The sequence below is a fragment of the Selaginella moellendorffii genome, unplaced genomic scaffold, assembly GCF_000143415.4.
Source record: "Selaginella moellendorffii unplaced genomic scaffold, v1.0 SELMOscaffold_187, whole genome shotgun sequence".
Taxonomy (NCBI): Eukaryota; Viridiplantae; Streptophyta; class Lycopodiopsida; order Selaginellales; family Selaginellaceae; genus Selaginella; species Selaginella moellendorffii.
The window spans coordinates 25194-50487 of record NW_003314447.1 but is presented as its reverse complement, the minus strand read 5'-3'; the positions used below and the strand labels follow the sequence as shown (position 1 = coordinate 50487).

The 25294-nt window shown below is 39.8% G+C and overlaps 2 protein-coding genes and 1 long non-coding RNA gene across 4 annotated transcripts; 1 reads left to right on the top strand and 2 right to left on the bottom strand.

Moving 5' to 3' along the window:
* Positions 1 to 9288: 9288 nt before the first annotated feature.
* Positions 9289 to 10112, bottom strand: LOC112343721. The gene is made up of 2 exons (XR_002991382.1): positions 9903 to 10112; positions 9289 to 9849 (listed from the first exon to the last, which is right to left on the bottom strand). It is a non-coding gene; the product is annotated as an uncharacterized LOC112343721 (long non-coding RNA).
* A 196-nt stretch (positions 10113 to 10308) lies between these two features.
* Positions 10309 to 12033, bottom strand: LOC9637983. Of its 2 annotated transcripts, XM_024667707.1 has the most exons (3): positions 11824 to 12033; positions 10783 to 11730; positions 10615 to 10694 (listed from the first exon to the last, which is right to left on the bottom strand). In XM_024667707.1, the coding sequence occupies exons 1-3, from the start codon at positions 11905 to 11907 to the stop codon at positions 10629 to 10631; spliced, it is 1098 nt and encodes a 365-aa protein (XP_024523475.1). In that variant the 5' UTR covers positions 11908 to 12033; the 3' UTR covers positions 10615 to 10628. The 2 variants fall into 2 exon arrangements, with proteins under 2 accessions (XP_024523474.1, XP_024523475.1); XM_024667706.1 differs by having other exon boundaries at positions 10309 to 11730.
* Positions 12034 to 21787: 9754 nt separating this feature from the next.
* Positions 21788 to 24181, top strand: LOC9637985. The gene is made up of 3 exons (XM_024667701.1): positions 21788 to 21912; positions 22006 to 23833; positions 23887 to 24181. The coding sequence occupies exon 2, from the start codon at positions 22030 to 22032 to the stop codon at positions 23269 to 23271; it is 1242 nt and encodes a 413-aa protein (XP_024523469.1). The 5' UTR covers positions 21788 to 21912; positions 22006 to 22029; the 3' UTR covers positions 23272 to 23833; positions 23887 to 24181.
* The last annotated feature ends 1113 nt before the right edge of the window (positions 24182 to 25294 follow it).

The following is a 25294-nucleotide window of genomic DNA, read 5'->3' as shown; positions in this document are numbered from 1 at the left end:
CCTCGGCTCCTCAGGTGGCAAAAGTGCCCAAGGTTGAGCCTAGGTTGGCCACCTCAAGCACTTTGGCCGCTCGAGGAATAACCTCGGCCCCTCAGGTGGCCAAAGTGCCCGAGGTCGAGCTTGGGCTAGGCTTAGGGTTTAGGTTTTAGGTTACCTCGGCTTGTTGGGCAGCCAAAGTGCCTAAGGTGGCTGGCCCAGGCTCAACCTTAAGCACTTTCGCTGCCCGAGGGGCAAAGGTTATTTGAATAACCTCGGCCCTTCGGGCAGCCTAAGTGCCCAAGGTAGCCAGCCCAAGCTTGACCTCGAGCACTTTGGCTGCTTGACGGGCCAAGGTTATTCAAATAACCTTGGCCCCTCGAGTGGCCAAAGTGCCTGAGGTGGCCAGCCTTGAAGAAACAATCAAGAAAGAAGCAAGAATAAAAAAATAGAAGTGAAAGCAATCAAATCAAAACAAGATTAGGTTATTGTTCGCACCGTGAGTGGAGCGCACAAAAGATTGAGGGATTGAGCGTGAAAGAGATGGAGGGATTGAGCGGGAAGGAGATTGAGGGATTGAGCATGCAATAGATCGAGCGATTGAGCATGCAAGAGATTGAGAGATTGAGCGTGGAGTGCACAAGTGCGAGAGATTGAGCACGTGAGTGGGAGAGATCAAGTGTAGGAGAGTGCAAGAGATGGAGCGCACCAGTGTGAACACAAGTTGAGATTGAGAGTGAGAACCCTAACCCTAATCATGATGGCTGCCCTAACCCTAACCAATCTTTCATCCCGGCTGTTCATTCCAAATAACATAAATCTCAACAATCACAATATCTTCAATCTTATTTTATCTTATCATTATTATTATATGTGAATTATGCTTCTTTATTTTTTATATTTTAATGATGATATAACTAGCACCTATCAACATTTCTATTATTAGAGATATGATATTATTTTTTACAAATTATCTAGAAAGGATGCATTCTCATCAATATTTTGTACATATTTTGGAATCATTACAATAACTTTAAAGAGTATAAATAAGGCATGTTAAAATATGTTGTACTATATCCATCTATGAATGGATGAATCCTCACCCAGAAATTTATTTTGTGTTGTATTAAATCCTAAACAATAGGCACGTGCTTTAAATATCATTGAGCAGTGTTCACAATTATGGATAAAACTTGAGTTATACTATGAATCAAATCTGTCATTGAAGAATAAGATTTGACAAGATTTATTATCATCTACCACTTAAAATTAGTGTTTTGATCTTCGTCTTGGCTCTATTTCTTTAGAGGCTGTGATTCGCAACAACACCAGTATAGTTGCATACTTGGAGTTTCTTTTTTCTAGTGTGAGTGAGGGTGGATAACAATAAGATTTACAGAATTCCAAGTTGAAGGAGATTCAAGTTTTTGGATCTCTAGTCAAAGTGCCAAAATGTGCTCCAGCCAAAGTGAATGTGAAGCAAGAGATAGTCGTTATCCTCTCGTCCTTTTTTAGTTCAAGTTGAGAAGTCATACTAGTGTCAACGCCGAATTCACTTGACGTGCACTTGTTTTTGTATAGGCTTGTAAGCGAGCTTCCATCCTCCTACAATGACATTTTCTTTGAGCTACCATTTCTTGTCAGTAGCACAGATTCTAAACAGAAGGGGATGGAAACCTAGCAAGATATCCACAATTGATGCAAGATCAAGACCATACACATCTAACATTTTGAAAACATAGTGTCTATAGTTCATTATGGTGGGCATTGTGAGACACAAAATCCCTAGGCCCCAAAGTGGAGCCGGAAGGGCGCCACATGGTAGTGGCCGAAGCGAGAGCCAAACGAGCGTAACACGTTTGGACCAAAAGCTCCGACTTGAAAAGTCAAGAGCGGGAGTGGAACTCCCAACGAAGTGCTCGAGGAACGAGCACAAAGCGAGCAAAAGGCGAGGCTCCAAAAAGGGACCCAAAAGAACCAACATATGACACGTGGGAGTGTCCGAGATGGACTCGAGTTGGAGTCCGAAGTGGAGTCCGAGATGGACCCAAGTTGGAGTCCGAAGTGGAGTCCGAGATGGACCCGAGTTGGAGTCCGAAGTGGAGTCCGAGATGGACCCGAGTTGGAGTCCGAAGTGGAGTCCGAGATGGACTCGAGATGGAGTCCGAGATGGAGTCCGAAGTGGAGTCCGAGGTGGACCCGAGATGGACCCGAGTTGGAGTCCGAAGTGGAGTTCGAGATGGAGTCCGAGATGGAGTCCGAGGTGGACCCGAGATGGACCCGAAATGGAGTCCGAGATGGAGTCCGAGATGGACCCGAGATGGAGTCCGAGATGGAGTCCGAGATGGACCCGAGATGGAGTCCGAGATGGAGTCCGAGATGGAGTCCGAAGTCGAGACCGAGACCGGGACCGAGACCGAGACCGAGACCGAGACCGAGACCGAGATCGGGACCGAGACCGAGGCCGAGGCCGAGGCCGAGACCGAGCCCAAGCCCGAGTCCGAGTCCGAATCCGAGTCCGAGTCCGAGTCCGAGTCCGAGTCCGAGTCCGAGTCCGGAGCCTGAGAGGGTGAAAGCCCAAAGCATTCGTCTCCCAGACCCTGGGGGGTTTGGTGAGCTCCAAAAGTATAGTAGGGGGAGGATTGCAGTGGAGCCAGTTTGGCCAGGAAAGGCCAGTTTGGCCTAGGAAGGCCAGACCCAGTGTTGGGTGATGAGCTGCCCACTGGGAAGTCCAAGACTAGAGTGAACACAGACCGACAAGTGGGGTAGCTTGGTGAAGTGTTCAAGAGCCGGCTCTAGTTCCCCCGAGAGATCGACTGGCCGATGCTCCCAGTCCAAGTGTGGGTGGCACTACCTACTTGGATACCTGGTGTGGCTCAACGGAACCCGCTCTAAGCCCATGGCTAGAGCACCCAAGGGCAGAAGGCGAGGAGAGTACCCAGGTGGCTTGCGTAAGGCCACGGTGTTCCGAAATGTTGTCCCAAAGGCCCAGACTGTGGAAAGGAAGAGGAGCAGTCCTCTGGGGTAGTGACCAAGGACACAGTCGTGTGGTGAGGAAGTCCCAGAGGACCGTGGGACTTAGTGGTCGGGCCTGTGGGTCTCGATCCAGTGGCAGTGTTGGCAAACACGGCCAGGGGCAGAAAGGGACTTAGTGGGGACTGACAGAGGGGTATTGGGGAAGGCTATTCCCCTTGTCGGTGGGCATCCTAAGGATGCTAAGGAGTGGATCGGAGATGACCACTCATGGATGGTTTGCCTAGTCTTGGAGAGCCAAGACGGTGATGCAAGTGGTATTGGACTACCAGTGTGGCAAAGGTGATTGGGCATGGCCTTAGCGTAACGGGCTGCTATGTCGGTGGTACCTTTGAGTGTCGGTCATGGGATCGGACACGTGAAGCACTTGGACCAAGTGCAAATGTTGAGTGGCATGGATGCCATTCTTGGGGCTAGCAAGTCCCAAGTCCTGGATTGGACTTATGGAGGTTGTGAATGAGACTCCTCCAAGTGGTCAGAACTGTGGTTAAGTGACTAAAGTAGAATGGAAAATTTAGTCGCTTACAGGCATTTAGATTGTGTGGATGAAACATGCAATCGAGACCACTATAGAAATTCTATATTTTTCAAAGGGTCTGTAGTCAATCCTCCAGCCTGTGACATCATTACTGTTGGATTCAAGTGTCAATTCTACAAAAATGCTCCTCTATGTCGCACTATTTACAAAGCCAAGATGTACTACTTTCTTCTATGGGATGGAGTGGCTAGAAGAGTTGCAAAGCATGTTGGCACACATATGCATCTAATATAGAAAGGGATACAAAGGAGTTTTCTCAACCGTTTCAAAGATGTTATGCAAAAAAAGACTATAAAAAACTCATTTACAACTCCGAAGTATGTTCAAAAGACTATCCTCAAGGATTTTATCGCAAACACTTTACTCAATCTAGGTTGCCAAAAAACTCAACTAAACTAGGCTAGCTTGCAGGACTTACTACGAGGAGTACATCCTGCTACTAGCCTAAGGAGGTATATTTGTTATATTTCATATGTTATAATAATATTTTTTTCTTACATTATATTGTTTAGGATAAAAGTTTGGAGATGTGAATCTTGAGAAGGGAAGTTGCAATAAAAAATTGACTCCATCCTTAAATTGAAACAAATCTATCCATACAAGTTCATCCACGGAAGTTTTTTTCCAGATTAAATTGTGAATGAGTAAGAGCACCCCTTTGTCTTCAAAATATCTATTATGGGCCCTACCTTTGGTGTAAATCTTGTCTCCCGAATAGACATGTTTAGGTCTAGTGACCTTGTAAATGCATGGGTACATTTTGACCATATGGAGCTCATATCAAGTTGGACAACCATGGGAGTTTACTGTAGTGTGGAACTAAAACAATGAGCAATCCGACGTGTGCCAGGAAAATCGAATGTAAAGTGTGTGGGGATGTTTCCAAGGGGCAAGTGTTGGGCCTGGATTCCTGATGACAAATTTGCTTTTATTCCAGCCCCATGTTTCTATGAGGAATGAAGGCAAACAAGATTTTTGAGATGGTGTTGGCTGTATTGTGCAACACTGACGCCAACCATACAAAGTGGCTTAAAGACACTATAGTGACTAAATCTGATGTAATACCTAAAAATTGGCCAATTGCTAATAGGGTCGCGCTCACCTCGGATGAGATTGAAAACCTTGAGAAATCTGGCTTCAATCTTGAGAGGAGAGTTGGAGACATGAGTGACAAAACCAGGACTATTCCTACAGAGATGCACAAGAGGCCAGCAAGAAAAAGTAAGACAGTTAAATTTATTGGTAGCATCTCTAAGCAAAAGCAAGGTAAAATAAACTTGGTTCAAACAATTGAATGTGAAATTCTCTCCACGAAGTACATCACAATGCTATTAGGTAATGGTAGAACTAGAGGTGAAAACTATATTAGCCAATCATTGCAACTCATCTAATGTGCTATGTTTTTCTAGTGCATTAGTTACTTTGATTTGAAGACAATCTTGTTGCATATGAGACAATATTCCAGAAAAATTGCAAAGATGTATAAAATCACATAATTTATAGATTACATAGGTAAAGTCACTCACCACCTTGCAAGTTTTTCTAAGAAAACAATAAAATATTTCTCTACAATGATTTCATTATATGTGACACTTACATTGTTAAAAAAGTATATATAAATGCTAAAGATTTACAAGGTATAATTTTTAAAAAAAAAAATCAAATACAAATCATAGCTAATACTAATGATACATAGTGATAGGTATGAACTATGGATTTTTGTCATTGCAATGAATACTATAGAAAATGTAGTAATACTAACGATCTTGTTATTTTTGTATAAGTTGATTAAAATTTCTTTCTTTCCCAATAGACTTAATATTCAAAATTGGATGTTGGAGCAAACCTTGACCGTTGTTTTGCAAAAGCCAGAAGTTTCAGAAGATCTGTCTTCCAAGCTGCAAGACTAGACACTCTCCAGGATGTTTGGCTCAAAGCTGGAAAGCTGGAAGATCTTGATGGTGCTGTTCCATTCATGCAGGGATTTCTTCACATTGACAAGCATCCTCCGGATGCAAACCATGGATTTGATCTGCCTTCCCCAGTTATCACTTTCCCAAGGTGCTCTGTGTTCAAACAGTTCCAAAGTGATGATGTACTCGCATATTTTGGCTGTTATTCAGGTCGTCAATTTTTTTTTTCCTTCCAAGTCTGGGTTTTGTCTTTGCTCTCCTCTTACAGAGACAGCATCCAATGCAAATATATAGCAAAGTTTCATTGATGCAACTGGCCACTGGATTTCAGCATGCAGTAACGTGATCACCCTAATGTGCATGGTTCTTGCGCTGTACTTTGATTCACTGTTAAACACTCTGAGGCGAAGAATAGGTGAGGAAGAACGAGAAAGCAAAGGTACCTAGAGTTATCTCCCCATCTATTCCAAGCTCTTGTTCTTAAGCCATTTGTTCTTGACAAGCAAAAGGGAAGAAGCCGGGGCTTCTGAACCAAAAGCTCAAGTGGCTGAGAAACGAGAAGCACATGAGAGTGATCAAGGTGATACTGGTGGTGATAATTGGTGTGGCTGTAAATCACTACTTGAGCTCATCATGATGGCACTCTGGGCTCTTGGAGAAATCATTCTGTCCACAGAGGTATTTTGACAGAACAAAAAAGGTGAAAATTGGTGCTTGCATTTTAGCTTCTCTTGTAGCTTCCGGGTGATAAAAACTGCTCTTTGCTAGATCCACGGAGGAAGATGTACAAGTTAAAAACTTTTTTCTTGAGTTGGATACTATAACTGTATAGGCTTGAAATGGGTTTTTCTTTGAGGAGTTTAGGATCAAGTGTCCATTCTTGCCTTTGAAGGATCTGTGCTTGGCTGGTTTTATATCTTTCATGCATCCTGGCAAAAACGAAGTAGCAAAGTTGCTGCATTGCAAGCTATGCTACACTTTCTTGTGTTTACTATTAAAGCTAGCAATAAGGAGAAACTTTAAGCAAAAGAAGTATAAGTGGAGGACTTTTGTTCCACATTAGTAGGTGTAATGTTGCCTCTGCAAGTGCCACCCTTTTCCACTGTAACTCCTGGAGGGAGGTGAGTATTGTCTTTCCTTCTGTTGTTCAAGTGCTGGTGTTTTTGCTTTACTTAAGAGTTGATTGTAATTTTTATTATTTGTTAAACAATGTTGAAATTTTTTAGAAAACTATTTGAATTAGGATGAGGGATAGCTTTTCATTGTTATCTAATTATGCTAAAAAATGTATAAAAAGATGTTATTAACTAACTAAACTTTATAAACTATAACCTAAATATGAAGATGGCCTTCTTTATTTTGTAGAAACAAATCCTGATGATCATTTACATCTGGTGGTGCCTTCCATATTACTTCCACAATTTCTCCATGCTTACCATAATTCTCTTATTCTAGGTAGACATATAGGACATTATCATGTGACCTCCTCGTCTAGAAAATCCACAAATGCTAAAAGAATAGGCTCGTCAAAAACATGAGAAGAGAGTGAAGAATGAAGAGGAGCTCGAGAAATAGCATCAGCATCAGCCATAGAACTCCCCAAGTGATGAACAACATTAAAATCATATATTTGAAGCTTCAAAACTCATCGAGCAATATGACCAACTAAGTTTTTCCACTTCAATACTGAAGTAATAGCAGCATAATCACCTTTTAGTAACGTCCGAAAACCATGTAGATATGCATGAAGTTTCTTGAAACCCCAAACTGCTACTAAACACTCCTTCTCTGTCATGGAGTAATTCATCTCTGTTGGTTGTAATGTATAGTTTATATATGCAATGAGATGGCACTAACCAGGCACACTTAGACTCTCTTGCATCAACACACCTCCAAAACCAATATCAAAAGCATCCACACTCAAAATGAAAGATCAAGTGTAGTTAGAATATGCCAAAATTGGAAGAGTCCTCAATAGCTCTTTGAGATCCATGAACACCCGCTCACAAGCTGGAGACTAAATAAAAGATGACGTTGATAACTTCAACAATGCTTACAATAGTGTAATATGATAAAAAAATGATCCACAAAACGACTAAGATACTGCACCTTCCTAGGAAGTGCTACACATCATTCACATACTTCGGAGTATAGAACTTTAGAATAGCCACAAATTTGTCAAGATCAACTTGCAAACTCTCATGAGAAATACAGTACCTAAGATAAGTTGTGTCCTTGTACCTAAATACGCAGTTCGACTGCTTTAGCTTTAAACTAACATCATGTAGCTGATCCATACACACAATTAGGTCTGCCTCATCCCATGCATATACATGTGTATAGCTATTGCCATAAAAAATGAAAATTGGCTCCATTGCACGACGCAAGTGTAGATGGCAATGTGTAGCAACAGCTTGAGCAATAGAACATAAACTTAAACCTATATCAACTAACACGGAGAGAATAATAAGAGACCTTTTATTTTAAAAAGGAGCTCATACGAATGCTTATATTAATAAAAATGAGCTCATATGAATGTTCATATTAATAAATATTTATATTGTTGTGATAACATTTATGAAATTGTTAGCATATTTGAATGGTTTTTCAATAGTAGAACAAGGAGTTATTACTAATCTTTCTAATGTTATGGCACAATATATATTTCCAGTGTTTAGCAAAATAAAATTTTATGGAATTTCACTAAAGAGTAAAGATTGATATTCTTACTACTTTTTTCAAAATGCCACATAATGGAAACTTCATTGAAACACCCAAATAAAATTTTATAAACTTTAAATTTAATATATAAAATAAATAAATTTAGGATATAATTGTTATGTTTACAAATATCTAAAGCAAAAATGAACTATAGCTTATTTACACTATACTATACACAATTGAAAAATAAAAACTTTTAAATTTTAATTTCTAAAATTCAAAAAGATATATAAGTTTCTTTTGAAGTCAATATAATAGTTAATCCTTGTTCTAACTTTTTAAATTAATTGTAATCTAAAATAAAAAAAGAGTAAATTTATAGAGTTTTTAGTTTAACAACTATAGTAAAGTCATTTTTCTTAGAAGACAATTGTAATTGACATTGTTGTAGGTAACAAAATCAAACTACTTGCCAAATAGGAGAAATCTTTGCATAGGATAAATAAACCTCCTTAAATGGAATGATCTAGAAAGCAACAGTCGAATTATGCCATAAAATCTCAAATTCACAAATACTAGAACTAACAAGATATGTACACTATCTATAAGTATATATATTTCCTGGATCACCCTTCAATAGGACAATGTATTCAACAATTTTGAGTGCTAAAAAATTGAGTAAATTTTATTCAAACAGTAAGCTTGCCTACACTAATACCCATTGTGGAGTCACCAATGCAAAATTCTATGAGGCTAAAAGTGTTAGTTCTATTTTCATTGAGCTTAACAAATGGCACTATACACATGTCCCAGAAGTGCAAGAAAATTTGTTATCTATGAAAAGCCTTACTGATACTAGTGTTCAATTTTCTGGAGATCAACACAGTATTACTTTTTATTTTGATGTGGTCAAGGTGATGCACAGTACCTATTTACAAGTTTGATGCTATTTTAGTGCCTCTCCTTGTCAAAGAATCTAAGATGCACTGATTCTAGCATAAAAAGTATGAAAGTAGAAATGTCGCATACACTTTGGGATTGCTTGCTGATCCTGTATCCCACCTCCTATTGGTTATGGACAAGATCAGGCTTTTTTCACATTAAAGCCTTCCGTTCTTAATAATGTTATGAAAGATCAGTAGTCCAGTGGTGCCTTGGTTCGAGCTATGCAAAAGAATATTTGTGATAGTTACTCATTTTATGCCCTAGAAAGTTCGTGGCATTTGGTGCGGTGACAACTGGGACGCTTCCAGATAGAACAGAAAGTGGTAGTTCTGCACCATCAAGCTCCTGCTGCTCTCACTAGCAATAATCAAGAGGCACGAGAGATTTAGTTCTCCTGTGGCAGATCAATGCGGGGGTGATCCTAGGGAACTGTAATCACCCCTTTGGCGCTTGTCAAAAGCCTCGACCACGCTCTTGCTGGGAAAGTGTTAAAGCTGACAGTGAGGGTGGCGCCCTCCTTCGCATAAACCTTTCATGTAGACACCATGGAAGTCTGGCTAGTAAATATCCTTGATGCGTCTCAAGAATCGGGGTGATTTTTGGGTGCTAAAATCGGGAGGAGTATCAAGCTCGGGAGAAAAAGCGGGCTTGTTTGATTCCCCCAAACCCACCAGGCACATGGAGAACTTCGTCCACTTGAGCTGCCTGAGGATGGAATTGCCTGTTCGTGACAGGAATGGATGGTGAATGTGTGGCGTCGATGCTCCAAGCACAGCCCTGAACCTGGAAAGATCACACCGAAAGCTTACAAAGTCTACTTCTCTGGAAGTTCATACCTCTCAACCTTGGTCCCTGAAAACGTATCCCGCCGCCAGGGCGCCAAACACAAGGTCAGCGTCGAGAAAGCTACACTGCGAGGAGGAGGAGGAGCGACAGGAGGAGCGCCTGCGATCGATCATGTCTTGTCAATGGAATCAGACGAGACAAGAGAACCAGCTGCCAGGGCTGGAGCCGCCGCTGCGCCGATAGGCCAGGAAATGGATTATCACAGCAGTCTCCAGCTTGCCCACGTCAATCTGCGCAATGCTGAGGTGCTCCCGATGCCAGAGCATCCGCATTGATGATCGACGATGATTCAGTATTTGGTATTTACAAATATCGGGAAGAGAATCGAACCCGAAACGTTTGTTCTGGGAGACCGATGTCCTAAATGACTGGTCTAAGCTGTTTTTGTGAGCCGGCGAACCAGAATAATGGCTCCTTATTTAGCAAAATTTTTGCATAAAAGTCCTTGTTGAGTGGACCCTTCGGCATCGAACCCGGGTCTTCTACAACGGTTTACCTCTACACTTACCTGATAGCCATCATCTCGGGAACCGGGTTCCCGTAATAAAAAAATCATACCATGTACTTGAACCATATGACAGGGGTCTTTGCGAAATCCATGGCGTTTTTGTTAGATCGCCCACCAGACGAGATTATCCCCCGCATTCGTGCTGCTCGGCGTTTCGTCCTTGGCAAAGCCCCCTCTTGGGTTGTGAATCGAAATGGATCGTCAAGAGTTATGGCCTGGGTTGCAATAGAAACTCGCAGAGCAATCTCCACAGCCGCAGGAGCTTTGCGATCTTCTGCTGGTGTGAATCTCATCAGTCCCAAAACTCCACGTTTCGGCAATCCAACGAAACCTGTAGCGTGTGGCCATTCAAACGAACATACCTCGGTATCATCCTCGGCTGCCTCGATGCCTGGAGAGTAACAGTCCCGGGAAGAACCATCATTTGCCCGAAACGAAATGACGATGGATCCCCTTGCATTCCCGCTGCCAGCCAAGTACCAGCTTGTGTAGAACTGAGCCCGAGCCGGAGACCAATCCACCGGGGCTGAGCTCGCTGTGTGTGCCAGAAAAAGAGAGCCTGAAGAGGACGCGAGCACCCGACTTGGAGCAGGGCTGAGACTGAAAACACGACTGTCCGCGAAGTTGATGCCTGTTTCTTCGCTGAGATCTCCAGCCAAGTGCTTCGCCAAGCTCTCCTCCAGCTCCAGATAGACACTACTTGTAGTTGCAAGCGGGCACTTGCCTACCAGCTTTGAGCCAAACATGCTGGAGAGTGTCCAGTCTTGCAGCTTTCGGAAAACAACCTGCTCCAATGTCGTGCCTTCTTCGTCCCGATCGAAGTCACCGGAAGTGATAAGCAGCCTCTGGGAATGGTACATACCACTGTAAATCGTCTGCCTGTCCAGGAGCGTCGTGAGCCCAGCCTTGTCTCTACATGGGAGAAGCGTGAGCCATGGCGTGAGCCGTGGCATTCTACAGAGTGCTTCTCTCGGGAGTGCTCGCTCTTGCTCCATTTCTTTCCTTTCACCACCCTCTTCATGCCAGGAGCGTCGAAAGCTCCTCCTCCTCCTGTCCGGTTTGCCTCGGGCCTCGACGAGAACCACGGCCCCAAGAACGTAGTTGGCAATTCGAGGAAGTTGATCGATGCGCAAAAGAGGCCCGAGAGAGCGTGCGTGAGGTTTCCCCACGTCGAATCCACCTCTGCCTCTGGAAATGCCGTGAGCTCCACTCCCACTGGCTTGGCGGCGAGCTGCGCGATCGGATCGCCCACGCCCCAGCGCTCGTTGTTCCATCGCCCTTGCCATGTCTTTGATTCGAAACTTCCGGACCTGTTCCAAGCGATTCTTTCATCATCGTTTCGGGATTTGAGGATGGAAGATCGACAAAAGAAAGGGCAAAAAGAGGATAGGGTTCGATTTTACCTCTCCACTGAGAAACGTACTTGGAGTAAGAGTTCGCACCCTTGGAGGCATGGAGGGCAATGAGATCACTCTTCTGAAGGCCATGGGTGTTTGCACTGTGCTGGGAGATTCTCTCCAAGGGCAAGTAAATGTGTGCTTGAATTCTTTCTAGTAGTTGAGTTTATATGTATGGAAAGTGTGGGCTCATTGAGATGCATTTGATTGAGCAGGATGAAACACGATGATCAGTGTGTACGTGTTGCATGAGTGTGGTAAGCAAGCAATCCACCTCTATGCATACTTATGTACAAAATGAGTTGATGTTCTGCCAATGCTTGCTCAATGTTGCATGACCATTTGTTTGGTTGCAATTTTGTCTACCCAGATTGTTCTTATTAGCATGTATATTGAGTGCAATAGTCTTGAAGTGCAATTATCTTTTAGTGGAGTTTTGAGCCTTGGGTGATTGTCATTTAACGCATATACTTGCAAGACAATTACCAAGTAGGAAGGCCTGAGATAAAAAAAGATCACCTTCTCATGGTTTTAGATGCTTGTTTTTCTCTTGAAGTTCTTTGAACTGATAATCACATTTATAAGCTAAATGTATAAATATACATTTGTGATACATTTCTGTTTTGGTTGAGATGTCTCTATTGCCTAAGAAGTAAAGCAAGTCCTCATACCACAAAAAGGCGATGGATGTCTCCATCAATTGTTGAAATGCTCTCTTAAGGACTTAAGAACTACTAAAGAAAAGTGCAAGACATTTGGGAAGGAGAGATGTGAATAGGACCTTGCATGTTATTTTTGGTGTTGGATTAGTGATTGCTAAAGGAGCTATCTTGCCATCAATTTTCTGTTGATCAGTTTTTTTTTTTTTGTACTCATGTGGTTGTTATCTTTGCAAACTCTTCCTCAAAATCTTGATTGCATTGATCTATCCCATTGGAGCCTTTTGCTGGAAGATGACAAAGGTACATTCTCGATTGCACATTGCTTAAGCTGCTATTAATAGTAATCCGTCCCTTGTGTTACAATGCTATTATCAATGAATGGTTGTTTCTAAACATGTTAAAAACGTGGTGGTCATAGCTCTGGATGAAGCTTCCAACACCTCTTTGTGCTGTGAGTCTTGATGTTGCAATGGGACCAATACCAAGAGTGTGGAGCACATTGTGGCTTCTCAGACTGTTGTAAGCAGCAAGTATAGAATTTTTGGAATATTTTCTTTTGGATTTACTACTACTACTTCTAGATGATTTCCTTGTACCTTACAAGCTCCATCAAAGACTTTTTGATCACTGTAAGAATTTCATCATCAATAGCGGTAGAAGCAGTAGGTATATGAGAGATAGTTGCATATAAAGCTTCCAACAAGAGAGGGAGGAAAGCCCCCTCAACCCTAGAGATACTGAGCTCCTGGAGAAAAGCACGCTCTAAAATCTTAGCAACTACAAAAGTTTTATGACATGTCCAAAAACTGCTGTTCCACACACTCCTTTCAGTAGGCACTAAAACACATTACATACTCTAGCATTGACTCGCAAGCTCTTTGTCGAAAGGTAAAGAAGTCTATGAGCAAACAATTTACTACCCATTATTGATCAAAATATGATTTGAATGAAGCCTTGAACATGGTGTAGTCCACTATATCTGCCTTCAAAAGAGTCTTTGCCTATATTGTTGCTCGGCTGATAAGCGATTGAGAGGTCTCGAAACTTGTCATCATCATTGCCAATGTCATTTGATGCATAATATTACTTATGTGTGTCTTGGGCAAGATGTCTCCATTGCCTAAAAAGTAAGGCAAGTTCATCCTATATTGCATAATATGGATTTGAAGATGAACTGCTATAGGTAATAGATGCCAACACTCACTATTTGCCGAAGTCTCTAAATCCTTAGATGAAAGAGCCATTTGATATTATAGCTCATAATGGATACGTGAATAATGACTATTAACTTGAGGAATATTGTTGATAGTAAGCAGACATCGAATATGTGTGGATCTACTATGAATGGGCATAAAATAACATAATCAATACAAATGCTAAGTTATGGCAAATGCTCATAGAGTGAAAACTTCCTAGCTGTTGGAATGCTCTTAATCTAATGCAAAGATCTCATCGCCAAAAAGCATGGCTAGAGAATTTAAGGAGAACCTTAAAATTTGTCACTCACCAACATTCATATGTTCATAAAGACAAAAATGTGAATATCTTGATCTCAACAATCATGAGCAAGAGTGCATTAAAAAGTCCTTAATGTCATTTACATAGCCCTAAAAAGAAAAATGGCTAAATATACCCAAAATTGAGTGAAAACAGTTGAAACCACCCATTATACTCAAAATAAATGAGCAAGTGGGAAATTGCTTCAAACTTCATATATTGGTATCAAATGTTACATGTAAACACATGATAGAAAGATTTAATGAACATTTATCTAAGATATTTATGAAAGATGAAAATGATGTTGAAACTAGAAAAAAGAATCCCTTTAAAATCTTGACAATATGGTATGTGACAAAAACAACATCAAAACTCATGATTCTTTACGAATTCCCTTGCAAAAAAGGACTTTTATAAAAGCTAGGAAGCATGGAGAAATTTATAAAAGAAATTTAAAAAAATGCTTAGGAAATCTTGCCATTAAATCTTTAGAACTCAACTGTGAAAGGAGAAGAAAGAAGAGAGCAAGAAAAGATGAAAAAATCTCCCCACTTCTTGCACTACACTCATTAAGAAGCATCTTTTAAAATTCTCATGACCAAATCTAAATGCCCATTCAAATAATTCTCCAAATTAATGCAAGAATCTCAAACTTAAACTTCTAGAAATAAATTATGAAGACAAGGGTAAATTGTGAGAGAAAAATGCTTGTATGCAGTTTGATTCTCCACCAAATCACGTGTTCTTTAACTCTCTAGAAAGAATAGGAAAAACTACTTCAACTCAAATAAAGCACAACCAAAATTAATGCTTCTATCACTAGAAATCTCTCCAAAATTGAGTGAAATAAAGTAAAGTGGAAAAACAACATCAAAAACTCTAGATTTATGAGTTTGTGTTTCAAATTCGTGCAAGGGGGAGCTTTTATTAGTGCCAAAAATCCCCTAAACATGAATCTAGCAACTAGAACTCCAAAATCTCTTTATCCATCCAAAAAATTCTTTCATTCTCCAAAGAAAGCTAAATTAATCTTTCACATTGGGTTCACCACTTGTTGGGAGATGAGGGTTATTTCTCAACATCTCTAACTCTACTTCTGAAATACTTTATCACAAACTTAAGCTCTTTTCAATTGCCCTAAATACCCTCCTTACCCTTTCTCACTTGCATATAAAGATAAAGGTATATTCTAGGAATCAAATATTCCTAGTGCTTTAAATTATTCTCTTATCCTAACAAAGTCACACTTGCTCTCGACATACTCCTTTAGCATCTTGTTATAAATCAGAATGTTGTTAATGTAAACAACCACAAAGTGATTTAAATAGATATAATGATGTAGTTCATTAGCACCAAGAATGTTATTAGCACATTATACAAATTGAAGGGCATCACTAAGAACTCAATATTTTCATATTTTGTTTGCTGGTTGTCTTCTCAATATCTTCCTTTACTACTTTGATCAATATAATAACCTTAGGATAATTTTTGAGAAATATTTTGCATGTCCCAACCTATCAAATAGATCCTCAATCCTTGGTAACAGGTCCTTGTTCTTCTTGGTATATTTTTTAATCAATTGGTGGTTTATACCCATACATATAAAGCCATTTTTCTTTTTCATAAATGACACCAATGCAAGTAACTAAAGGGAACAACTCAAGAGACGGTCCATAGGGTTCAAATATAAAGAGAAAGGGCCCATGAATAAAAAAGAGTGCACCCTTTTTTCCAATTGATTAAGGGTTTTGGGATATTTGGGGTTAAGTGTCCTTGGGTTTGAATAGTACTAAGCTGGATGACCTCCCGGGAAGTCCAAATTTAGGAGTTTACATTTGGTATCAAAAGGGTCTCGAGTCCGACTTTGTTGGTTGGCTAGGGGATTTACACCACATGTTGATTGACATTTGGTAAGTCCAATTTACTCCCCCTTTTTGTAATTGGTTAATGGTCTTGTGATATTTGTGGTTAAGTGTCCTTGGGTTTGAATAGTACTGGGCTGGGTGACCTTCCGGGAAGTCCAAATTTAGGAGCTTATAACTAATGCCCTATATAACAATTTGCTCAACTTATCAACTAAGTCCTCAAGTTAACGTTTAACTTCCTTTTCATTCAATTGATAAGGGGGAGGAACCACTACTTTAACACCCTCGACCAACTTAATATTATATTCAATCAATTAAGCAGGGGGTAACTTTACTAAAAACACCTTTAGCATGGTATCTTGAAATTTATTTATCACATGTTACATCACTAAGGGTATTCTTTTGTTCTTGCCTTTTTGTTGTTTTTTATCAAGAGTAAATGCTACTTTGGTTCCTTTAGCAAGCAATCTTTTATAGACATTAGGTTCAAGTAGGACTCTTTAGACCTACTTTGCCCTATTTTTAGATCTTGGGCCTCCACCCTAAATTTCATTAAGGGCATTCACCAATACTACTAGATTTTTACCTTATTCATGCAAGGTTATTATAAACTGATTGAACCAATCCATCCCAAAGATTATATTAAATCCCGCAATGTTCAAAGCGGTGAAATCCATATCCACTGTCTACGCCCTTACTTCGACTTTTGTTTATCGAAGTACCTCATTAGTGTTTTGGCTACCTTGAACAAACTTTATGGTCTTCGATTCTTTTAGCTATTGCACCATTAGTTTAGGTTGCTGGACTATATCTATAGTCACAAAATTTTCTGAAACACCTATGTTAATAAGGATTTTAACAGATTTATTTTTCAGTTTGCATCAGAGAGGTAATAAATGTTGCAAATGACTCTTTACCAAAGTTTCTTATGTAATAAATAACTTTCAATTAGGGACTAGATTACATACCTCCATTTGACTTAACTTGATTTAACAACCATGTTCATTTTAGCCTTCTTTGAGTAGGGACATTCTTTGGAAAAGTGTTTAGCCTCGCCGCAATTAAAACATATATTATTCCCCATGTTACTAGTGGATTTGACATTTTTATTGGTAGATTTGTCTCTCTTGACTTTGACTCCCCCACGTGCTTGCTCTCTAACCACTAGATTTACCTTTTCGAAACTTCAAAAACTCATTTTTAGAGAAACTTTTTATGAATTTCCCTCTTCTATATATCTCTTTTGGTCTATCTAGACCCCGTTAAATTTCCTTTTCACAAATTTTTATTAAAATATATGCTAATAGCCATATGTAATGTTTCTTTGTAATTTTTTGGGTTCTAGAGCATCATCTCGCCTCAAGCTCAAGTTTGCAAGCCTGATATGAAAGCATAGAACATATCTATATTAGCCATATCCATGATAAGGATTCTTTGGCTATAAACACATTTACATACTCTTGAATAGTTCTTGTTTCCCTCAACTTACTTAGCAATGTAGAATAACTTTTGAGGGTACATAAGTTGCTCAGATCCTCATCTTCATCACTTCCTAAGTAGCCACAAGTCCTTCATGAGCTTCTGTTGTTATCCACTAAACTTAGCATTATCTACTAAGTATGTTTTTGCATATAGGACCTTTTCCAAATTTAGTAATTGCAACGCTTGGAAATAATCTTCCATATCATAAAATTAATCCTCTACCACCTTACAATCATTCATTCCTTCGAAGACCGGTGGGGGATTTGGTTTGTACTTGGGAACTATTTGAGGGATAGACTCCACCTTAGTTTACTCAACCTTGTTTGGTTTTACATTAGTGCACACCAAAGGGTCCATGCCTTCTGCATTGCCAGCATTTACAATCTTTTACTTTTTCTTTTGTTTCTTATCATGCTTCAGCTTTTGTACAGCATTAATCTGTGCCAATTGTTCTTTGAAGCATCCAATCAAGCTTTGGACAATTGCACCTTGCCATCAGATTCACGTTTTAAAATTCCCTCATAAGAATCCTCCTTATATATGGATTCCTCATCCATAATTTTTTGTTCAACTAAAGGCTCCATCTCTAGAGGAGGTTCTATCTTTGCTTTAGTGCACTGACATTTTGCTTTAGTCATTTCCCGGTGTTGCACCTCTATCTTTTGCTAGAATTGAGAAAAATGCTTCAATACAAAATTATAAGCTATAAATTTTCCTTTTCCAATTTATTAATTTACTTCATCTATCCGACCACCTTTGTCTTGGCCTCAGTTAAGTTCCTTTGCCAAGGTTCTCATTTATTATAATAATTCTTATTTGGTCCGATTTTGATTCAACAATTCATTTAATGAACAATAGGGTGTTAGCCATCCATCCATGGATTCCAAAACTCTCTCATAATCCCCCTCCCTAGGTTATTATAAATTGAAAATTCAGCTATAGTCCTCGCATGCATAAGCAGCTAAACACACCAAGCTTCTAGGTTCCTAGCATCATTTGGTACCACAACTTTTGATTATAGAACCCCTTAAATCCCAAGCCTTGGGTGCATTTTTTGTTTTTCAAACTTCAAGGGGAAACATTATAGCTTAATGGCCCAATATGGGTATCCTTATTCCCCCACCTCTATCCCAAAGAGAATGCCCAAGCGTCTAGGAAGGAGTAAAGACTAATAAGCCACATGATTATCTTATACTCAACTTCAGATTTGACCTTGGACTTGGTCTCGGACTTGATTTTGGACTTGAATCTCATACTTGATTTTGAACTCAGTTTCAAACCCAATCTTAGATCTCAAACTCAATTTCAAACTTGGTCTTGGTTTTATCAGATGAATAGTTTTGATTTCGAGGATCTTTTAGCTTACAACACCTTGGGGAGTTGGCTTCTTACAATATATGTATATTATGAGAGTATATAATTATTTAAAGCTTCATAGATTTGTAGAAATAAAAATTGAAAAGCTAGGGTAGTGCGAGCTACTTCTTTAAAAGAAACAGGTGGTTTTATCACTATTCATTGTTGCTTTATTATTTTGGAACATCATTTCATCAGTTTTGGTTCCTTCAAATACTAATTATATTAGTGCTTTTATAGTTTGAGAACTAATTGAGAACAAAAAAAAACTAGTAGATAGATTGCCCATGAAAATGTATGATTTGATATTGGGAATAAAGTATAAGCAACCAAAGAGAATAGTGTGTAAGCTCTTTTTCTCTATATTTAAACCCTATAGATTAACTCTTAAACAATAATGCATCCCCTTTGCTAAATAGTTAAAGTCTTGGGATATTTAGGGTTAAGCATTTATGGTTTGAATATTATTGGGCTAAGAAGTTCAAACTTAGGAGTTCACATTTGATATCAAAAAAGTCTTAAAAGTCTGACTTTATTAGTTAGCTAGAAAAATTAGACTATATATTGAGATTGACATCTAAAATGTCTAGTTTACCTCTAGTTGCCTCTAGTATATTTTTTATGTTATAACCAGTGCATCTTAGATTCTTTGACAAAGAGATGCACTAAAATTTAAATGTAACTCTATAGTTAGGTAGGAGAATTATGCCATATGTTGAGATTGACATCTAAAATGTCTAATTTACCTTTGGTTAAGCTTGACTCGAGAGGTAAAGTGTCCAGAAAGTAAGGCTCTTAGGAGAGCTATGGCTTTCAACTTCCATTCACAAAAGTGTGATTTGTAGGGAATTATAATGGATTATAACTAACCAAAAAAAAATAACTTCATATGGGGTTCAAATATAAAAGAAAAGGGTTTATAAATAAAAATGCACCCTTAATGTTATAGAACTTCTTGGGTTAAATATCCATAGGTTTAAATAGTATTAAACTAGGTAACCTCCTAGAAAATCCAAACTTAGGAGCTTACATAAAGCTATATTTCACCAATAGTTTTTAGTGGATTTATTATAGAAATCCAAATTACAATGTCCCTCATTCATTAAAAATTATAAATAAAAGGTTGTTAAACAATCATATTTCATGAAAATTAACTAAATGGATTTATAAATATTTGATATAAAGACTTGCCAACTTTTTATCCTCCCTCAAAGGTGTATATAATGGCTTTCTCCTTATCCTTAGAATCACATCTAAAATCTAGAGCATTGATAAATAAATAAAAATCACAAAGCTTTATAAGAGAAAAATAATTTTGTGCTAATGCTGCAAGAGGAAATAACCTTAGTCTCATTTCTCAATTATGTCATGGTTAATGTATTTAAGAGAATTAGATCTAAAATTGTCATACTTAATATATTTAAGAGAATTAAATCTAAAATCATGCTATATAGATGAGAGAGAAATATACCATTCCATAGCATCTATAATAACTTCAATGTTTGGGAGAGTATTGTAAGCTCTTAAATTTTAATGTTTAAAAAACTATTATAAATTCATGAATTTAAACTTCTTGAAAGGTCATTTAGCCCAATACTACTTAAACCTAAGGAGATTTAACCTCTAAATATCCCAATATTCAAACCTAAGATGTTTTAACCCCCAAGTATTGGAAAAAAAAGTGTGTTTTTCCCTTTATATTAAAACCTTATAGATTATTTCTCAACTTGTTCTCTTTAATTACTTATAATTTAGTATGCTTTCCTAGAAGTTTATGCTCTCATGAATGGAAAATGAGAGCCACAACTTTCTCAAAAGCCCCACTCTCTTGACACCCTACCACTTATGTTAAGCTCAACTGGAGGTAAATTAGACTTACTAAATATCAATATCAATATATAGTATAATTTTCTATTATGTAATTATCAACATATGGTGTAATCTTGTTTTCTTTGATTACTTACAACTACCTAGTCTCTAGAGGATGAAATGAATCTTTATAGTACATCCTAATATATGAAAATGTCAAAGCCACATTAATGTGCAATATTCCTGCCCAATAGTTAAAAGATAAATTACCCTATATAGAAAATGAAATAGAATCACTCTGCAAAATTAGAAAAAATAAGTGTGTATATATATATGTATGTGTATGTACAAGAAAATGCAAGCAAAAGAAGGTTAAAATCACATTGCATTTAGTGTTAGGGCATTGTGAGAAAATTCAAGATTTACTTGCTAATGGGCTTTTTGGGTTTTAAATATATGAGAATGTTAAGCAAAATTCCCAGCTTCACTAAGGGCATTCCTAGTTATAATAGAATTTTTTTATTATTTAGTAATATCTTTTCAGGCTACTGTCAATTTTACCAAGAGGTTCTGCTCATTTGTGGTTAAAAGACTTGAATTAATTCATTATAAAAAATTTGCATAGATTATGCAATTCATTCCTTTTTTTCTCTTCACCTTGCTGTAAATAATGTTCACATTGAGCATGTCCAGTAACCATGGCAATTCAAGTTGATCACGTTTATTTTATAGCACATGCTGTCAAACACATCATATGCATCCCTGCATTTTCCATACATACTAATCTATAAATTGTCCACTCAAAGAGAAAAATCCAACCCATAACCAACTACAACTTATAAATGTGATTATCAGTTCAAAGAACTTCAAGAGAAAAACAAGCATCGAAAACCATGAGAAGGTGATCTTTTTTTATCTCAGGCCTTCCTACTGCATTTTGCTCTATCACAAATGTATATTGCAAGTATATGCACTAAATGACAATCGCCCAAGGCTCAAACTCCACTAAAAGATAATTTCACTTCAAGACTATTGCACTCAATATACATGCTAATAAGAACAATCTGGGTAGAGACAAAATGGCAACCAAACAAATGGTCATGCAACATTGAGCAAGCATTGGCAAAACATCAACTCATTTTGTACATAAGTATGCATAGAGGTGGATTGCTTGCTTACCACACTCAATCATCGTGTTTCATCCTGCTCAATCAAATGCATCTCAATGAGCCCACACTTTCCATACATATAAACGCAACTACTAGAAAGAATTCAAGCACACATTTACTTGTCCTTGGAGAGAATCTCCCAGCACAGTGCAAACACCCATGGCCTTCAGAAGAGTGATCTCATTGCCCTCCATGCCTCCAAGGGTGCGAACTCTTACTCCAAGTACGTTTCTCAGTGGTCGAGGCTTTTGAGAGGTAAAATCGAACCCTATCCTCCTTTTGCCCTTTCTTTTGTCGATCTTCCATCCTCAAATCCCGAAACGATGATGAAAGAATCGCTTGGAACAGGTCCGGAAGTTTCGAATCAAAGAAATGGCAAGGGCGATGGAACAACGAGCGCTGGGGCGTGGGCGATCCGATCGCGCAGCTCGCCGCCAAGCCAGTGGGAGTGGAGCTCACGGCATTTCCAGAGGCAGAGGTGGATTCGACGTGGGGAAACCTCACGCACGCTCTCTCGGGCCTCTTTTGCGCATCGATCAACTTCCTCGAATTGCCAACTACGTTCTTGGGGCCGTGGTTCTCGTCGAGGCCCGAGGCAAACCGGACAGGAGGAGGAGGAGCTTTCGACGCTCCTGGCATGAAGAGGGTGGTGAAAGGAAAGAAATGGAGCAAGAGCGAGCACTCCCGAGAGAAGCACTCTGTAGAACGCCACGGCTCACGCCATGGCTCACGCTTCTCCCATGTAGAGACAAGGCTGGGCTCACGACGCTCCTGGACAGGCAGACGATTTACAGTGGTATGTACCATTCCCAGAGGCTGCTTATCACTTCCGGTGACTTCGATCGGGACGAAGAAGGCACGACATTGGAGCAGGTTGTTTTCCGAAAGCTGCAAGACTGGAGACTCTCCAGCATGTTTGGCTCAAAGCTGGTAGGCAAGTGCCCGCTTGCAACTACAAGTAGTGTCTATCTGGAGCTGGAGGAGAGCTTGGCGAAGCACTTGGCTGGAGATCTCAGCGAAGAAACAGGCATCAACTTCGCGGACAGTCGTGTTTTCAGTCTCAGCCCTGCTCCAAGTCGGGTGCTCGCGTCCTCTTCAGGCTCTCTTTTTCTGGCACACACAGCGAGCTCAGCCCCGGTGGATTGGTCTCCGGCTCGGGCTCAGTTCTACACAAGCTGGTACTTGGCTGGCAGCGGGAATGCAAGGGGATCCATCGTCATTTCGTTTCGGGCAAATGATGGTTCTTCCCGGGACTGTTACTCTCCAGGCATCGAGGCAGGCGAGGATGATACCGAGGTATGTTCGTTTGAATGGCCACACGCTACAGGTTTCGTTGGATTGCCGAAACGTGGAGTTTTGGGACTGATGAGATTCACACCAGCAGAAGATCGCAAAGCTCCTGCGGCTGTGGAGATTGCTCTGCGAGTTTCTATTGCAACCCAGGCCATAACTCTTGACGATCCATTTCGATTCACAACCCAAGAGGGGGCTTTGCCAAGGACGAAACGCCGAGCAGCACGAATGCGGGGGATAATCTCGTCTGGTGGGCGATCTAACAAAAACGCCATGGATTTCGCAAAGACCCCTGTCATATGGTTCAAGTACATGGTATGATTTTTTTATTCCGGGAACCCGGTTGCCGAGATGATGGCTATCAGGTAAGTGTAGAGGTAAACCGTTGTAGAAGACCCGGGTTCGATGCCGAAGGGTCCACTCAACAAGGACTTTTATGCAAAAATTTTGCTAAATAAGGAGCCATTATTCTGGTTCGCCGGCTCACAAAAACAGCTTAGACCAGTCATTTAGGACATCGGTCTCCCAGAACAAACGTTTCGGGTTCGATTCTCTTCCCGATATTTGTAAATACCAAATACTGAATCATCGTCGATCATCAATGCGGATGCTCTGGCATCGGGAGCACCTCAGCCTTGCGCAGATTGACGTGGGCAAGCTGGAGACTGCTGTGATAATCCATTTCCTGGCCTATCGGCGCAGCGGCGGCTCCAGCCCTGGCAGCTGGTTCTCTTGTCTCGTCTGATTCCATTGACAAGACATGATCGATCGCAGGCGCTCCTCCTGTCGCTCCTCCTCCTCCTCGCAGTGTAGCTTTCTCGACGCTGACCTTGTGTTTGGCGCCCTGGCGGCGGGATACGTTTTCAGGGACCAAGGTTGAGAGGTATGAACTTCCAGAGAAGTAGACTTTGTAAGCTTTCGGTGTGATCTTTCCAGGTTCAGGGCTGTGCTTGGAGCATCGACGCCACACATTCACCATCCATTCCTGTCACGAACAGGCAATTCCATCCTCAGGCAGCTCAAGTGGACGAAGTTCTCCATGTGCCTGGTGGGTTTGGGGGAATCAAACAAGCCCGCTTTTTCTCCCGAGCTTGATACTCCTCCCGATTTTAGCACCCAAAAATCACCCCGATTCTTGAGACGCATCAAGGATATTTACTAGCCAGACTTCCATGGTGTCTACATGAAAGGTTTATGCGAAGGAGGACGCCACCCTCACTGTCAGCTTTAACACTTTCCCAGCAAGAGCGTGGTCGAGGCTTTTGACAAGCGCCAAAGGGGTGATTACAGTTCCCTAGGATCACCCCCGCATTGATCTGCCACAGGAGAACTAAATCTCTCGTGCCTCTTGATTATTGCTAGTGAGAGCAGCAGGAGCTTGATGGTGCAGAACTACCACTTTCTGTTCTATCTGGAAGCGTCCCAGTTGTCACCGCACCAAATGCCACGAACTTTCTAGGGCATAAAATGAGTAACTATCACAAATATTCTTTTGCATAGCTCGAACCAAGGCACCACTGGACTACTGATCTTTCATAACATTATTAAGAACGGAAGGCTTTAATGTGAAAAAAGCCTGATCTTGTCCATAACCAATAGGAGGTGGGATACAGGATCAGCAAGCAATCCCAAAGTGTATGCGACATTTCTACTTTCATACTTTTTATGCTAGAATCAGTGCATCTTAGATTCTTTGACAAGGAGAGGCACTAAAATAGCATCAAACTTGTAAATAGGTACTGTGCATCACCTTGACCACATCAAAATAAAAAGTAATACTGTGTTGATCTCCAGAAAATTGAACACTAGTATCAGTAAGGCTTTTCATAGATAACAAATTTTCTTGCACTTCTGGGACATGTGTATAGTGCCATTTGTTAAGCTCAATGAAAATAGAACTAACACTTTTAGCCTCATAGAATTTTGCATTGGTGACTCCACAATGGGTATTAGTGTAGGCAAGCTTACTGTTTGAATAAAATTTACTCAATTTTTTAGCACTCAAAATTGTTGAATACATTGTCCTATTGAAGGGTGATCCAGGAAATATATATACTTATAGATAGTGTACATATCTTGTTAGTTCTAGTATTTGTGAATTTGAGATTTTATGGCATAATTCGACTGTTGCTTTCTAGATCATTCCATTTAAGGAGGTTTATTTATCCTATGCAAAGATTTCTCCTATTTGGCAAGTAGTTTGATTTTGTTACCTACAACAATGTCAATTACAATTGTCTTCTAAGAAAAATCACTTTACTATAGTTGTTAAACTAAAACTCTATAAATTTACTCTTTTTTTATTTTAGATTACAATTAATTTAAAAAGTTAGAACAAGGATTA

What these genes read in the sequence shown, in the direction of transcription:
- LOC9637983 (XM_024667706.1), bottom strand. Translation starts at nt 11,907, where the DNA reads ATGGCCTTCAGAAGAGTGATCTCATTGCCCTCCATGCCTCCAAGGGTG. An exon ending in GTACGTTTCTCAGTGGAGAG is followed by an intron (nt 11,731 to 11,823) that starts GTAAAATCGAAC and finishes CGCTTGGAACAG; the next exon opens with GTCCGGAAGTTTCGAATCAA.
- LOC9637985 (XM_024667701.1), top strand. Translation starts at nt 22,030, where the DNA reads ATGGCAAGGGCGATGGAACAACGAGCGCTGGGGCGTGGGCGATCCGAT.